Source organism: Chionomys nivalis, chromosome 24 (genome assembly GCF_950005125.1).
Source record: "Chionomys nivalis chromosome 24, mChiNiv1.1, whole genome shotgun sequence".
NCBI lineage: Eukaryota > Metazoa > Chordata > Mammalia > Rodentia > Cricetidae > Chionomys > Chionomys nivalis.
Window position 1 is genome coordinate 6,316,611 of NC_080109.1, and position 17,225 is coordinate 6,333,835.

The 17,225-nt window shown below is 41.9% G+C and overlaps 1 protein-coding gene and 1 pseudogene across 4 annotated transcripts in view; one reads left to right on the top strand and one right to left on the bottom strand.

The window, feature by feature from the left end:
• Positions 1-17,225, top strand: part of Rapgef2 (Rap guanine nucleotide exchange factor 2) — a 203,968-nt gene that overhangs the window by 81,458 nt on the left and 105,285 nt on the right. For 3 of the 4 annotated variants that reach the window (XM_057756814.1, XM_057756813.1, XM_057756812.1), the window contains exon 5: positions 15,806-15,881. In XM_057756814.1, the coding sequence (XP_057612797.1) occupies positions 15,806-15,881 (76 nt within the window). Of the gene's footprint in view, positions 1-10,220; positions 10,305-15,805; positions 15,882-17,225 lie in introns of those variants that run through there. The other variant, XM_057756815.1, reaches the window with a different exon arrangement.
• Positions 808-5,540, bottom strand: LOC130865740 (cyclin-dependent kinases regulatory subunit 2-like; annotated as a pseudogene).

Here is a 17,225-nt window from a genome sequence, read left to right on the forward strand (position 1 = left end):
TGGCTGGCTGCATGTCAAACGCTTGTGAGTCAGGATTTTAATGGGACGAAGGAACAGTCTTTCAGACCGAGTGACAGGCTGGAGCTATATATAGGCTGTTCCTTCATGTTGCACCTGGTGGCATTTGCTCTGCCCGAGTTGTTTGTTTCCTTGGGTGGTGTTGCCTTAGGAATAGTCCCGAGGTGGTTTTAATAGGAAAGCGGCCGTGTGCCGGTGCTGTAATGAAGTTGCCGTAGCTTCGTGTGTAGTTCTCTCCCTGGAAAGGGTCAGTGTGGGAGAGACGCTGACCGCCCAGTTTTTATGAACCTGGTTTTCAGTCAGCTCTTTTCACGTACACATCTTTTTTCCTGTTTCAAATATGTTTATCTTTTCTGGGGGTAAAATTATTAGAAAGGTCGAGTCAAAATAATTTCAACGATAGCGACACATGCAGCATACAGACTTTATACAAAAGTAACAGGTAGAGTAAAGCAGATACTTGTAGGAAGGAAAAAACTACAAGAAAATGCATCTTGCCGGGCGGTGGTGGCGCACGCCTTTAATCCCAGCACTCGGGAGGCAGAGGCAGGCGGATCTCTGTGAGTTCGAGACCAGCCTGGTCTACAAGAGCTAGTTCCAGGACAGGCTCCAAAGCCACAGAGAAACCCTGTCTCGAAAAACTAAAAAAAAAAAAAAGAAAATGCATCTTTAACAACTTAAAATAACCGACTTGTGTTGTACTTAGCTGAGCTCTGCTGCTGTGAAGAGTACAGCTCACGCACAGGTATGGAGGAAGGATTTGTACATTTAAGTGATACCAGCTGCACTTCATTTTCGTTGTTCTTTTGGAAGAGGTTGTCCAAAGAGAAGGATGTGACTCTGGCTCGCAAATCATGTAATTAGCGCATCCCAGACCATTAGACACCCAGTCTCCCTGCTCTTCTTCAGACATCACATGAGTTTTTGGTGCTTGTTTGGAGAGTCCTCTGCATAACATGACACGCTGGTACTTGTCGTGCTCTTTGAAGTACCTGTCCGAGTGATAGATCTTCTCTGGGCCTCTTGCTGGTGCGTGGAGGAAAAAAACAGGAGCAGGAAATGCGCAAGTATGGCCAGTGTGACGACTCCTCCTACACGTCTTTTAGGGTCATATCCATTGGTATATAGTCTCTTTCCTTTCCTGCTTATGCTATGGTCAGAGTAGAAGCTGTAAGCTTGGTGGAAGAAAAGAAGCCCATTAATGACATTAACCTTAGATCTTGGGTGTTGCCAAAATGATTGCAATGAAAGTGAGGAACAAGAGTGTCTCAGGGTTTCTGTTGCTGCGAAGAAACTCATGACCATGGTAACTCTCACAAAGGAAAACATTTGGTTGGGGTGGCTTGCTTACAGTTCAGAGATTCAGTCCAGTCTCATCATGGTGGGGAGCATGACTGTGTGTAGGCGGATGTGGTCCTGGAGGAGTAGCTTTGAGTCCTACACATTGCAGGCAACAGGAAGTCAGCTGAGACACTGGGTGGTATCCTGAGCATAGGAAACCACAAAGCCCAACCCCACAGTGACACACTCCCTCCAGGGCAACCCCCACTCCAGCAAAGCCATGTGTGTGTGCATGAGCGCACACACGTGGAAGCCAAAGGGTGATTGTTGGCTGTCTTTCTCATCACCTTGTATTTTGAGGCAGGGTCTCTGCTGGCTATGGCTACTTTGCTTCAGTCCTCTTGTCTCCCCACCCCCAGCCCTGAGGTTATGGGATCTGCTGCAGCAGGCTAGGTGAACAATCCGTGCAGGTCCTCCTGCTGATGCGGCACACACTTTACTACAGAGCCATCTCCCCAGGTCTGACAGTTGAACAAATCCTTCTCTGGAACAGACTGCCTCTGTGGTGGCAGAATCTAGGCTGGGTAGAATGCTGATTTCAGACATTATGCCACCCAGTTCATTGTCACACATTTTCGCTGGAGCAAGTGATTCCAGCTCGTAGTTCAAGCTAATGATAATGATAATGCAGTCAGTTAATGATAATAGTGGGGGAGGTGAGAGGATTTTATTTTTAACTTAAAAATGGTCAGTTTGATCTCTGTCTCTAAGAGTATGTATAAGTGAGTCTGTAATAGAATCAAAGTCTCATGTGCGTATATAAACCAGTTGTTAGTGTGAGTTTTTGTGTCGGTTGGCCCCCAGGTCAGAGCTGTTATTTTATTCCTCCCTCAGTGGCAAGTTTTGAAAACCGGCCTGCTTGCCTTGCATTTTATACAGCATTAGACTTTGTAGGTGAAGAATTAGGTTTAGCAGATAGTTGTTAAGAATCTGTGTTGCATCTATTGTCCTTCTGAAATAACAGCAACACCCGCACACATGAAGTGTTCGCCTTCTTTTTCAGGCTTCAATTGAGTGAGTAGGTATGCGATTTTACATTTGGGGTTCACCATTTGGAAGTTCTGAAAAGGGGCGGGGCCGAAAATCGAGCAGTCACCTAAAAATAAAGCTTGCTGAGTCCTCTGGATTCAGAACTAGGTCGTAAACTGTTCTGTCCCCTCCCTCCAGATTACTTTAAAAATATTTAAAGCAGTATCATGGTAACATTGCCTTTCGGGGTGGGGGAGACACATTTCAATGACCTATGTTTGTTGACGCCAGAGTTACATGGAGAACAAGCAGCAAGAGCGAGAGGGAGAGGGAGGGAAGGAAGAGGGCTGGTGAGAGCTGAGCCGCTGGGGTGGGGGAAGCCCTCTAGCTCCTGCTCAGTCCCCTTTAGACACGTGGAGTAATAATGAAGTAGCAAAGTGGAAGAGAACTGGGGGATCTCACAGGAAGTGGTTGGCTTTGTCTTGCGCTGAGTATCCTACCAAGCGTCAGGTAGTTTCCTGTGTTGGTTACAGTGTTGTTACATAAATAGGGCATGGGGACTGTTTTCTCTTGGGTCAGAACCCCGGCATGTAGATCCAGGGTAGTTTTGTAGTGACAGCATAAACAAGAAAGCATCAGGCTGTTTTCTTCCCGGGCTGTTGTTAGCCTGTGGGTTCTAAAGAGGCCAGAGCTTTGGTTTCATGTCTTTACTCAAATCTCTAAGCAAGAAGAAAGGGGAAAAAAAAACCCAAGAAATTTACTTTTCCCATGGTGGTGCCCAAGCTAAATGCCTTAAGTAGACTACAGTCACATGGCCTTCAGGCCACCCAGGACCCCAGGATTCTGGGATATGTAGTCGGTTACTCTGCAGTGACACATGGCTAAGGAGTAGGTGACCGTGTCTCCTGTATGCGTGTTAGGGTTTCTCTGTCTTGGGTATTCTCTTCACTGTCTTCTCTACTACACTCAGTCCGTGTCCATGCTTCTTGTCAGCTTAGCACACTCTCCTAGGTCTTGCCTCATCCCAGAGTCCTCTGGGTCCTGCCTAAAGTTGACCAACTCCTGGTGTTCCCATGGCAGGCACATGGTCAAGGTATATGCTGAAGGTTTCAAAGAACTTCAGGGAGGGAGTTCCTGATGAGGTCAAGATAACAATGAAGCACACGTAAATGTGGTTTGAGAAGAGTTAACTTAATCCCAGTTGTGGTGTATCTAAAATTAGAAATCAGATTCATTTCTACATCAAGATGTCAAGCAAATACATAGAGACTCCAGTGCATGCATATATTACAACAATCCTTTGGATATTAGTGTACTTTTTTGCTTTAGTATTAAAAAGTCCTGAAATGTTCAGAAATATTTCACATTATTTGAACTGTTCTTTCTCCTTTGAATTGTATTCTGAGGTGATACCCAAGGCACGGAGCAAAGCTCTCCTCTAGGGACAGAGTTCAGTTGCTGGATCATCAGGCTGGGAATTGGGTTGCTATAACTACAGCATACGGATGTGCTGTACATATAGATACAGGCTTTTGTGGTAGTTGAATCCTGGCTTTGGTAGTTTCAAGAAAGTGGCATTAAAGAACAGGACTCTCAGGTCTGTGTGTGTGGTGGGTGCTGTGCCAGTTGTTATCACATGCTTGAGGCCAGGGGATTGCTCCTGCTCACCCTTGATGGAAACGTGTGAGGATTCATCTTGTCACAGCCGTATTTCTCTTACAGAAAAGTATTATGGTATTTATGAAGGTCGTAAGGTCTGAGATATATAGTGAAACACAGTATCGATTTCCTCCGCTAAATGTTTGAATCTTGTGTCCGCTACTACTTGCAGAGGGGTTCACAGCTCTGCTTTGTGTTGGCTGCTTTCAGAGGCATGATAGAGGGATGGTCAGGTCCTGTGTGACTTGTTTGAGTTTAAGGTATGTCTAATATGTATGTAGAAACTAATTTTGTTTTTAAGGAAACAGGTACTTTTTACTAGATATTCTAATAGGAAATAGCATTAGTTAAGGATTTTGCTAAATTCCATGAAGTTGGAATATCTTTCATAAAATAAAATTTCCAGTTAAGTGATAGTTCTGGGAACAATATCTTTCATTGTTTTATGAATTAAAGGATGTGTTAAAGTGTCTGTAATATATGCCCCACTCAATTTTCTAATATGCTGTGAATTGTCTGAAAGCACCAGTTGGAATGAGTAAAGAGAAGCAATGGCTTAGATGTATAAGTGCTTTCTATATACAAATTTAAATATCGTGGGTTCTTAATGTGCTCAGGTATCAATTAGAACTGTGTGCTCACTGTATTAGCACCATTGCCCTGGTTGTTTCTTAATTTGTTATGATGATAGGATTTATTTTTTACAGTTAAATGTAAAATAGCAGAAATGCTATTTAGTGTTCATAAATCCTTTTTTAAATTATATTTTTGTATTAATAAGGGTTCTTTAGAGGAGCAGAACTGATAGAGACAAAAGATAGAAATAGATATTCATTCTGTCTGTCTGTCTGTCTGTCTATGGAATATTTTAGGGTGGCTTACAGTCTATAGTTTAGCTAGTCCAACAATGGTTGTCTACCAATGGAAAGCCCAAGAATACAGTAGTTGATTAGTCCATGAGACTGGATGCCTCAGCTGATCTTCCATATATGCTACAATCTTTCTTTTTTTCCTTCAAAACAGGCTTTGGAACCTACTGTGGAACTAGCTCTTATAGACCAGGCTGGTCTTGAACTCACAGAGATCTGCCTACTTCTGCTTCCCAAGTGCTGGGGTTAAAGGCGTGCGCCACAGCCAGGCTATGCTCCAATCTTGAAGAAGTAGATTTTAATGCCAGTGAAGGAATGAACTTGCCAGCAAGAGTGAAGGCAAGCATCAAAGAGAAAGCTTCCTTCTTTTATATAGGCTGCCACCACCAGAAGGTGTGGCCCAGATTTTGCTGGATCTTCCCATCACAAAAGATCTGGATTAAAAGTGGGTCTTTGTTGCAAGGAGAGGGCCCGCTTGTTTGTCTCGGCCGCCCGGCTAGATTACACCCGAAATAACCACACAGAAACTATTAGTTTAAACACTGCTTGGCCATTAGCTCTAACCTCTTATTGGCTAACTCTTACATATTAGTTTAACCCATTTCTATTAATCTATGTATCACCACCTGACTGGTTTTTACCGGCAAGATTGTAACCAGCATCCGTTTCAGGCAGAAGATCCATAGCGTCTCTCACTCTGCCCTTCTTCCCAGCATTCAGTTCTGTCTTCTCCGCCTAAGTTCTGCCCTATCAGGCCCAAAGCAGTTTCTTTATTCATTAACCAATGAAAGTAACATATGAACAGAAGAACCTCCTACATCAGGTCTTCCCATTTCAAATGATTTGGTTAAGATAAAATCCCTCACAGGTATACCAAGCCACTTTGGTTTTAACTAATTCTAGATATTGTCAACTTAACAACCAAAAATAGCCATTGCAGGTTTTATCTTAAGTTTTTAAGTCAGATATTTTGGAATACATTTTAATTTTTTACCTTATTTATGTTTTTATAATGATAAACTACTGAGTTTCTTTAATGTGTAATTTCATTTAGATAACATTTTTTGTTTATGCATTCTTTATTTGTGCGTTTTGAGATACGGTTTTGTTAGGTAGCCCTGGCTGGCTTGGAACTTGCTATGTAGACTAGATTGACCTTGAATTCAGAGTTCCTTCTGCCCATGCTTCTGCCTCTTGAGTGCTGGGATAAAGACATTTGCATTTAAAAATGGGAGCAGTGATCAAATTCTGTAAAAACATTTTCCTTTGCTTTATTGTATTATTTATGGCTCATAAAGATGAACTTAATAAATATGTTACTGAAATTAATTTGGTTTACAAATAGAAAAATAACAGATTAAGATTATTCCATTTTGTTACTTTAAACTAGCTGTGTATCTCAGGTTGAATGGGAAATGATACATAGAGTCTTGTGTTTTCTTGTCACAGTGGTATAGGAGCATCTAAGGAAACAGTTGACTGTAATTCAGAATCTCGTTACAGGTTTTTTTTTTATTGTCACTTGATTGTGAATTTAACTTATATAATTTTTGGAGTCTCAGCTCTAAGAGTTATTGTGAAAAAGGTCTTTTACTTAGGTTTCATACCAGTCCTTAGCTCATGTAAGTTACATGTGTGTGAAAGCATCCTTGTGTCTAAAGCAGATTTCTCACCGAATACTGTGTCAGTATGAAGTAACCATAGTCTTGAGACATTGTAGAGGGGAGGTATCTGCTAACCACTCCCACCAGCAAGTGACTTTTGAAGAATGCCTGAGGGCCATTAAGTCATTGGAATGAGGGTTTCTGGGAGGTTGGGTTAGTTGACACGAGATAGCATGCTCACAGCAGAGGGTGCTGTAGTGATGGCCCCAGCTGGCATTCTTTGAGGACAGAGATAGATGGGCCCTTGTGGCAGACAGAGTAACTTATCGGATGCCAACTGATTGCTTTGAAAAACAGTCATTCACTGTCACAGACGAGAAGGACTTAGAGATGGTTCTGACATGTTTAACATGGTTGTCTGGAGAGCTATGGTGCCTTCAGCAGCTCTAACAAATATGGAGAAAGTGAGGTACGTAGAATGAGCACAATTTGTTTTAGGTATATCGAGTGACGCATGCTGACAAATAACAGAACCAAGCATGTGAATAGACAACTTGGTACTGGTTCACTTTAAGCCAGGTAGAGGGAAGTTAGGTAAACATAGAGACAGCTGTCATATGTGGAGGAAGAGGGATCGATATAGTTCTGTCTGAAGGCCACAGGCCAGACTTGGGCAGCTTTAAAACCCTGCCTTCCAGTCCATCCCAGTGCAGAATTCCCTCCCTGCCTATCTCAGCAGGCCAGTGCCAACCCGAGGGCCAGATTCCCTGAGCACATTAAATTTCATAAACGAGGTAGTACAGATCTCCCACAAAGCACTGATGTACAAATAGTAGATTGGATCGCTTCTGCTTTCATCTTCTGTGAATGTTCGTGAATATGTGTCCGTGTGGACAGTCTGTTTTTGTTGCTTCTTGGTTGCTTTGGGGTGGAACTGCTGTGTTTCGTGATGTTTATTGAACTGTGTTGTGAACAACCGCGCTGTTTCCCACAGCGGCTGTAGTTGTTTGTGTCCATGATGGCCACTGAGATGTCCGGTCGCTTCCTATTGTCTCTACTGCTGTACTGTCAGACATTTTTATATCAGCCATTGTTGTCGTGGTTTGTTTCAGAGCTTCTGCTCAAAAAAAAAAAAAAAGTATTGGATATTTATTTTTGACTTGTAAGCATTTTGTGTATTCTGGATACAATTCTTTTGTTAAATATATTTTAGAAAAATATTCTCTCAATCATTGTCATATTGGCCTGCATTTTTCTTAGCTAAAAGCCAAGGCTTTAAATTAAAAAGACAGTATTTATGTGTGTGTGTGTGTGTGTGTGAGTGAGAGAGAGAGAGAGAGAGAGAGAGAGAGAGAGAGAGAGAGAGAGAGAGATTTGCATGTGCAAAGGTACAAGGAAGTTATAGAACAGCCTGTGGGAATCAATTCTCATCTTCCACTATGTAGGACCCAGTGACTGAACTCAGGTTTTTTAACTTGGTGGTAAACATCTTTATCTCCAGCCGTATTGCTGGCCCTAAATAGGAGGCTTTTAGTTTATTAAAATCTTTTAAAATCAAAAATCATACTTTGGGTGTCCTGTTTATGACCTCTTAACCTGGATGTCGTAAGTTTTCGCAGGCCTTTTCCCCCTAGGAATTTAATATTGTCAAGTTTTCCACTAGTGTCTGAGATTCATTTTGAGTTAATTTTTCTGAATGGTTTGAGGCTTACTGTTTTCGCCTGTGGAATGCAATAGCTTTAGGAAAATTCATTGAAAGAATGTAATCTTTTCATGTCTGTATGTATGCGAGGTCATATGTGCCATGAAGCGTGTGTGTTTAGTCAGAAATATGACTTTGTGGAGTGGGGTTTCTCCTACTTTTCTGTGTGTTCCGGACATGGAACTCAGGTTACCAAACTTGCATGGCTCCTGTCTGAGCCATCTTGCCTGCCCCGAAGGAATATTTCTTAATTTATTGAATTATCTTAACATGTTTTAAAAAACTCACTGAATTCATTGTAAAACATTTACTTAAAATGCTTAATTAAAAATAAGAAAATCAAAAACAAACCTGAAAACCATTTACTCAGATCTGGAGTCCCTCTGTGTGTTTGTCTGTGTGCACAATTGCACATTCGTGACAAACACCAATTTTGTTTTTTGTCAGAATCATTTCTATAGCTCCACCTTCCCATATCGATTTAAATCCGCTTATCAGTGTCAAGAATGCTATTTAGGATCGGATTGGATTGCCTGGACTGCTGCCAGACATCAGCTCTCCAGACCATGAGCATGGGTATCTTTTTATTCCAACCCTTAGAAAGTTTCCCTTCAAACATGTCTCATATTAATATAATGCTTAACTTTTAAATGGTAAGCCACAGGATTTTATTATTCAGTCTATCAGGGAGACTCTGAAACAGATTTAAACAGTATCATCAGTGTTGCCTTTTGGTAGAATTGGAAGGAACAGTCAGTTTACTCATGCCACAAGCATGTGATTCATGAGAGAAACCTCCATTTCCCTCAGCTGAGTTAAACAAATTGGCATTTTATTACTCACTCACTTTGTAGTAAATTATATGTATGTGTGAATATTCTTTACCTTGTTTCAGACAAGTTTTGCTTAGGTCCTGACTTCCAAAGACATTTTACCTCCTGAAATGAGCTAGCTTTGCTAGTTGGCTGTGATTTGAAACCGTTCATGTAAATGTGTTTCTAGACTGAGATGTTTGGTTCTCATTCCTGAAATGATATTAGGTTCTTATTGCTTTATGGCCAATCTGAGTCACCCACCGACTCAACTGCCCCTTTTAATTAGTGAACCATATAGTTCTTAATGTATTTTTCTCTTTGTTTCTTCAGGCACTTTTATAAATACTAGTGTGTAGATAGGTACAACAGCTGAGTTGCCTTCTCTATTCGACTCGATGTGCCCAGCTTTGCACAGTGAAATGCTGAGCAGTAAAAAGCCATTTTCGTTACGGGATGCTGAGGGGGTGTCCGCTATGGACCATAACTTTTAAAGAACCTGTCGACTGGCGGCTGTGCCGAAGCGCAGCCATCAGCAGAGACCTGTCTGTGCCACTGTGTGGACTGAAAGCAGCAGATAATTTAGCTGAGCTGTCTGTCGAGACGGGTCACGAGGACATAGACACTACCAAAGTGTAGCTCTTATGCCACTGTCCCGGGCTGGGTTAGATTGGGGCAAGACAGGAATCTGCTCTGTACAGCCTAGCACGGCTGAGGTAAGGACATCTTTATCTCTGGAAGAGGGAAAGCAAGAGCCAAACAGCCTCCTCCTCCAGCTCTGCCCATCGGTAATGATGTAAATGTATGTCAGTCTTTACCACACTAGTCCCTCAGGCCGGTGTGCATACAGTTCAGCTTCTTTCTGGTGGAGAGCAATCAGTTCTTAGCACTGCTTTCGTCCACGGTAATAACAGAAATTGCAGCTGCTGGTGCATGTTAGCATTTGACCTTGAAGACTCAAAGGAGAACAGACGCTGCCGATTTCCTTACTTGTCCTTGATTTGCAGGAGTAGATAATGAATTAATAGAAATTGATAAAGAGTGTCTGTCAGGCAGCTGCTGAGGTCATGAGGCTGGTATGCGGAAAGAGTGTGCCCATACAACATGCGTAATACAGAATGCAGCCCCGAGAGGTGGGTGGGTCATGGAAGCAGGAAACGAGCCTCAGAAGGAATGTTGGCTCAGCTAGAGCCACAAGCCAGGAGCACATAGGCTCGCCGCCCGCAGCTAACAGGAACATGGGAGCGCTTGCTGCTGCCGGGACGTCTCCCATAGACGGCGGCAGCGCTCTTGCCGTACTGGGGCTTCAAAGACATTGAAGACAGTGCAGGTTAGATTTTTAGAAATTGAAATGTTCATATTGCAGATACCAAATGCTTAATATTTCTCCTTAAGTTGATAAGACAGCTGAGGGACTCACCAGAGGGTGGGACAGTACGGGGAGCACAGTCAAGAGCCCTTCCTTGTTATTTTTGTATGTGCTGCATTTGTAAGTAAGGGCTAATGCTGGGCTTCCCTCTGCCATTGAGTGCTTGGAGTGGAGTGTTTCTAAGTTAGCCTTGGGAGGTTTCTAGGATGCTGTAATGTATGTCTAGTTTCACACCCCCCCTACAGTTTATATGTTACTTGATGGATGGTTTCATTTTTAAGTACTTGTTATTTTTGAGTAAAGCTAAACACTAAAAAGATAAAGTGAATTTTTATGGCAAGTTTTTAACCTACTTTCCTGAGTTTTCTTGTGATAAAATTAAATTTCTTGAGGATAAAATTAATGGCTTCACCTGTTGCTTAGGGGCTGACTACTTGCTACCGTGCTTTGTACAGATGATGGGATATACTGCTCCCCGCCCCAGTCATCAGTAGATAAATTGATTTTGGTTTAGAGGCATCAGTTGATTATTTACATTTTGTTTACAGTTAGTTAGATTTTTAAGGAGAATAATGAAATTTAGCAATTATTTCCAGAACTGAAGAGATTAAAAAAAAAGTCTGTCTCATAGCCTGACAGTTTTGATCCCTTGGTGAGCGTGGTGTGCCGGTTTCACCACCGTCTGTGATCTCCTGGTCATATACCCCGACATGAGCAAGTTTACATTCCGTGCAGAACTTGCATTCCGCCAAGCAGTTCTGACGCACACGAGAATGTGGAGGCCCATACACAGGGCAAGGTTAGGGACACTGGTAGAGGAGGCTCTGTACCTAGCTGCCGCCTTTTCTAGGACACTCAACGCTATTAGAAAGTGCTCTTGACTCAAGTTGGGAAAGAGCGGGCTGACAGAAACCCAGGGTCGGCTGCCTGGAACAACTCCCGCTGTCGCCTGTCCCGTGCCTTGCTGCCTGTGGGAGTTCACACAAACTAGGTAAGACTGACTTTCTCAGACGTGTGCTTTCTGGTTATAAACTTGAATACTAGATCTAGCAGGCTGTCACTGACAGTGATTTTTGGTTACCTCTTTTGGATGCTAGGATGTCGTGTTATTTGTACCTGTAAAAACATTTCCCATTGGTGTATTTTGGTTTGAAGAACTGACTTAATTTGTAATTCTTAATTTTTAAATTGTTCTGTGCAAAAAATATTCAGGCGGGCTGAAACTGTGGACTGCTGTACCATGCACTGTTGTGCAGGTGGTCTCTCTGTGGACGGCTGGTGGGGTGGACTGTTGTACCATGTGTTGTGCAGGTGGTCTCTCTGTGGACGGCTGGTGGGGTGGACTGTTGTACCGTGTGTTGTGCAGGTGGTCTCTCTGTGGACGGCTGGTGGGGTGGACTGCTGTATGGTGTGTTGTGCAGGTGGTCTCTCTGTGGACGGCTGGTGGGGTGGACTGTTGTACCATGTGTTGTGCAGGTGGTCTCTCTGTGGACGGCTGGTGGGGTGGACTGTTGTACCGTGTGTTGTGCAGGTGGTCTCTCTGTGGACGGCTAGTGGGCTGGACTGCTGTATGGTGTGTTGTGCAGGTGGTCTCTCTGTGGACTGTTGTACCGTTTGTTGTTGTGCAGGTGGTCTCTCTGTGGACGGCTGGTGGGGTGGACTGTTGTACCGTGTGTTGTGCAGGTGGTCTCTCTGTGGACGGCTGGTGGGGTGGACTGTTGTACCGTTTGTTGTTGTGCAGGTGGTCTTTCTGTGGACGGCTGGTGGTGGGGTGGACTGTTGTACCGTGTGTTGTGCAGGTGGTCTCTCTGTGGACGGCTGGTGGTGGGGCTTACATGTTTTATTTTCAGAAGGAAGAGAGAACCCAAATGTGGACCTGTGTAGCTTTTATCTGTCATCTCGTGGCTGTTTAATACTAAAGATGATAAGGATGTTCTAGAATTACATGAGGTGAAGAGTTGGCAGCAAAGTTGTGCAGTGTATTTATATAGAACAACCTAGAAGGATTTAAACAGGTTCTAGTGATTTCATGAGCATTCTTTAAACACACACACAAACACACCATACTTTTTTTCATTCTGATATTTCTCTTTACAGTCACCTGTCAAAAGCCAGTGTCTATGAAGGAAAAGGGCCAACAGGTTTTTTTGAATGTTAAAGCCAAGGCTTATCAGCAACTTAACTGACTGTGTACACCCCCCCCACACACACACACACTGATTTTTTTAGTTTTGTTTTACACACAGGCGCATATAAATACTGAAACCATTACAGGACTGGTATGACTTTTAAAGTATTTTAATTCAAATTTAAATAAAACAACCCAATATCTTCACAATTCAAAGCAACAGCAGTCAGCCCTCCTGAAGGCTGAAGCCCTGGCAGTGGCTGCCCAAGGACACTTGGCCTGCATGGATTTGACATTCAGATCCTTGAGTGTTTCCGTATAACCTAAGGCTCTTACTGCATGTGTGATTTTGCTGAATTTGAATTGCTCCATCAATTACAAATGCTGAGTGGTCTTTTTCCCGCTCAGCCAGCTGGTAAGTGGGCCTGGCCATTGATACCTCGCTCTCACTGAAAGCCAGTTCTGACTGCTATTGGGTTGCAGCTGTTTGAATACTCATCTTCCATTGACTGTAAAGTACCTAATAGTGGTCATGTTTTAGGAATATATTGTAAATTCTTACGTTTAAAGGGCCTGTGCTGGTAATACTGATTTGTGTTACATGTCCAGTGAACACCCTAAGAGGAATGGATAGCAAAGTACTACACATGTAAGAAATAACACGGGAGAGTCTTAGGTATTGGCCATGGACAAAAGGGAAATGGGGTTACGCCAAGTTAAAGAAAACACAGGTATAATTGATTGCTCAGAGTGCTGAGTGTTTGTCCTGTGTGTGTTTGCCCATTTCTTCCCGTTTCTTGCACTTCCGGGTGCTGTCACTCGGCATTATGTGACGGGTGGAAAGAGGTGGCTTCAGAAACTGAGTCCTAGCTGGTAAGAGGATTTGCAGTATAGGATAGGACATGGGGGCATGGGCACAAGGACAGTGCATACCAGTGCCGATGGTGTGCTCTGCTGACATCACAGATGGGGCTCCACCGTCACTCGCTGAAGTTCGAACAGTTTTGTGGCGGCATGCTTTGATTTCTCTTATCAAGTATTTTTTTTCCTTATCAAGTATTATAGGAACATTGTCTGCACCACAAATATTTATGATTTCTTTACTGTGCTGCATTTTTGAAAGAAGCAATCGGGTTTATACAATTGTCCAGGCCTGAAATGGAATAAAATCCGACAACTGAGAGTCTCACAGTTGTGCTTTGGCTGGCTTGTTTATTTTGAGGTGCTGGCAGTCAAACCTGGGAGTTGCTCGTGCTAATTACATACACCGTTCTGAGCTGTACAACAGCCGCTCTCATCCACTTTCAGATTTTAATGTCACACAACTTAGTAACAAACCTTAAACAGACAATATACATTTACCTCATCATGTAACAAACCTTAAACAGACAATAAACATTTCCCTTGTCATGTAGTAGGATCAAAATGATGATATGGTAAAATATCCAGGTTATTTTTTCACGTGGTCGAATGCTATGAAGCCCTGAGACTGGTGGCTAGAATTACTTTATTCTTTGAGAGACTGTGCCTCTAAGTCAGTCTCAGAACTCTTAAATGATGGCTACTCTCTACTAGCCAGCCAGCTCTATGTATCCTGTGACCCTGCTTTCACCAGCATACCCATGCAGCATTTCTAGTGGATCCTGGGATTTGAACTCTAGTCCTTTTCCTTGCAAGACTTTAACCACTAAGCCAACTTGCCAGCTCATTGGCAGAATTTTTCTACTTCATAAGACACACTGCACTGCATATCTTCTAGTATGTCTGAATGCATGTTCAAGTGTTTTTAAAAAGTATGATTCAATGGTGTTACCCATGATCCTGGTTTTGATCTCCCATAAAGCCAGTCTGAAGCCCAGAAGAACATAAGTGATGACTCCATGTGAATGAGTCAACAGATGAAGTGGTTGGAGCGACTACTGATCACACAGAATGCTTTCCTGCTTTCTTCATTCTCATAGCTTAGTTCCTAGTATATGAAACACTATGTGTCATGGTATAAGGACCTTATAATAGGAGCAAGAGTTTCCATAGAAATAACTCCGAATGCTTAATTAACCCGGGGGTGGAGTGGGGAGGTGTTCATTTAAAATTAGTTATTGGTTAGAATCCTCCCCCCTTAGAAGGATGTTGTGTGTGCACTGTGGACTTTTCATTGTAAGAAAAATAGATGTTGATCATTTGAACAAAGGCTGGAGAACTGGAGATTGTTGTGTTGAGTGCAATAAACCAGTCTCAGGCAGGTGCCACATATTTTCTCTCAGATGCAGAATCTGTATTCAAAGAACAAAACACAAGAAAGTGGGAGGGGGACAAGAGGAAGCAGATCAGAGGGAACAGGGAAACCAAGGGCGATAGGAGGACAAACAGATAAAAGTCATAGATGTGTGTGTAGCGGTATAGTGAAGCCTAGCTGGCTTGTTTGTTTTGTTTTATAGTTACTTTGTGTACTAGGCAAACTTTATAAATAAAAAGATTACTAAAACACATACATGTAACATGGTGAGCTGTACATTTAGTCTACACGGAAGCTTTTGAGAAATTGTCTGTGTTAGAGGGAAAGTAGTTTTTGGTGTAGGTGGGTAGAGACAGGCAGTTCGTGGATGGAGAAGGCGGGTCCGAATCGCCACGACACACCAGAGTTCTAGTTTGTAAACAGAATGTCAAGAAAACAAAACAATTTAAAAAACAAAAAGCAGTCCTCTCTGGAGTTAAAGGGGAGTTCACGGGATGGGGCAGAGGAACCTGTCTGAGTTCCCAGGTAGAGCTTTCAGGAAGATAGTCTTGCACACGTCTGTGCACACCATTTGGAACTCACAGAAGAGCAATCCTGTGGTGTTGGCATCTTTTTCTTAAAACGTTTGGAATAAATTGATCAGGAAAATTAGAAAATAAGTACATTCCCATATAAAAGTAATATTGAGTCCAAGCATGTTGACTTAGAAAAGGGGATTGACTTTAACATATACTTCCTTTATAAACATGTTTGTAGTTCACAGTTAGACCATTTCTATCTATATTGAAATATTCCACAACTTCACCTCATTAGGAATGGTTTTAAACAGTCCATCACAGAATGTGTTTATATCAGTTCTTCTTTACTTTCATGATTAACTTGCAAACAAATTTCCAGAAAAACACGATTGGAATTTAGGAATTTAAATTATTTTGTTGTTTTTCTTTGTATAATAGTGACTAAAGACATCTTTAATGTGCAGCTTTTATAATTAAAATTTTTTCTGTGGTTGGAGGTTAGCTTGAATTCCTAATTCATGATTCTTGGTGTCTGAATCTGTTGTTGTTGTGTTTTTTTTTTTTTTTTACCCCTTTCTAGTTTTGGCAAGCGTTCTGCAGGAAGCTTTAGGCGTGGCTGTGAATGCATTGTGTTAGAGCCTTCTGAAATGATTGTGGTAAGAATATGTCTTCCTGAACCTTTTATTTTCATAAAGTATTTTTTAAAAATAAGAGCTCTTTCACAAACTATTCTTAATAAAGTATTGTGTTTTTGTAACATATTTGTCTAATAATTATGAATTTGAGTTCATAATTGTAATTATTTACGAAACTCAAAAATAGGAGATAGAAGATTGACAAGAGACAGTATGTGGTGTTTGAACTTTATAATTCAATCAGTGGTTATGTCTTTTAACTGAAATTTGGGGGACTTTGGGACTGCAGAAGCTTACCTCTGAGTAGCCTTTGAACAAGTTCCTTGAAGTGAATTCCATTGATGTATTCAGGGAGCAGTTAACATGAGGCAATCCTGGAAATTCCTTTAATTGAATGAAAAATTAGAGAACCACCTTGTGAATTTAAAGCCCCTGACACCTCAATCTCACAGTGGTGTGATTTAAGATACGTTAAGATAAGGCATTGCATGGAATGGAAACAGCGATTTTAGCAACCTAACTATTTTCATTAAAGCATTAAAGGAAAAGTGTCTGTGGTACTTAGTCCTTACTACTTAAAAATGATTTTAGGAGAGGATATTGGGCACTCTTTAAAAATAACAAAAGCAAAGACGTGGGTGGGGAGGGTAAGGTACCCAGCCCTGGTACCCACTTTTTGTGTGTCCCCATCTCCCGTCCTCTCCAGGAATGAAACTTGTAAGATAAATGATGGCCATGAGTGGTAATGGTGGAACTTTTTTGATCACATTTGATTAAATATTTGATGGGCAACTCCAAGTCATTTTTTTTCAGAGACTGGATTTTCCCCATGATACTGGAGAGGAATTTTGTCAGCAGTAAGAACTTCCTCTCTAGACTTAGTAAAAAGTTGGGGCCAAATCTCAGAAAGTAAGAAAATAGGATGGTAGCGGTAAAAATTTAGGATTATGGAAAGTATGGATGGACTATAGAGCTTTCCAGTGTTTCAAATTGGGATTTTTTTGCCCCTCATAATATTGTTTTGGGATTTTGCAGAACTTTCTTTTTTAAGCTCCTGGAGTTTCATACTTTGACAGTAATAAAAGAAGTAGTGAGTTTGCTCCTGTGAGTGGAGTCTGAGATTGCCTCTGTGTGAGCTACCCTGAAGAGTATAATTGATGAATCAACTGACTATTCTCTGTCGGTGTATTCATGAGAAGTTTTTACAATGTTTAAAAGGAGGATTTTTTTTTTTTAATTACTAATAAGCAAAAAAGGAAGCCGAAAGAGGAACCTTGACTTCCTAGCGTGGTTCTGCTGGCAGAACTGAATCATTCAGGCTGAAATGGCTGACTGAATCATTCAGGATTACAGGGGATTTTTACA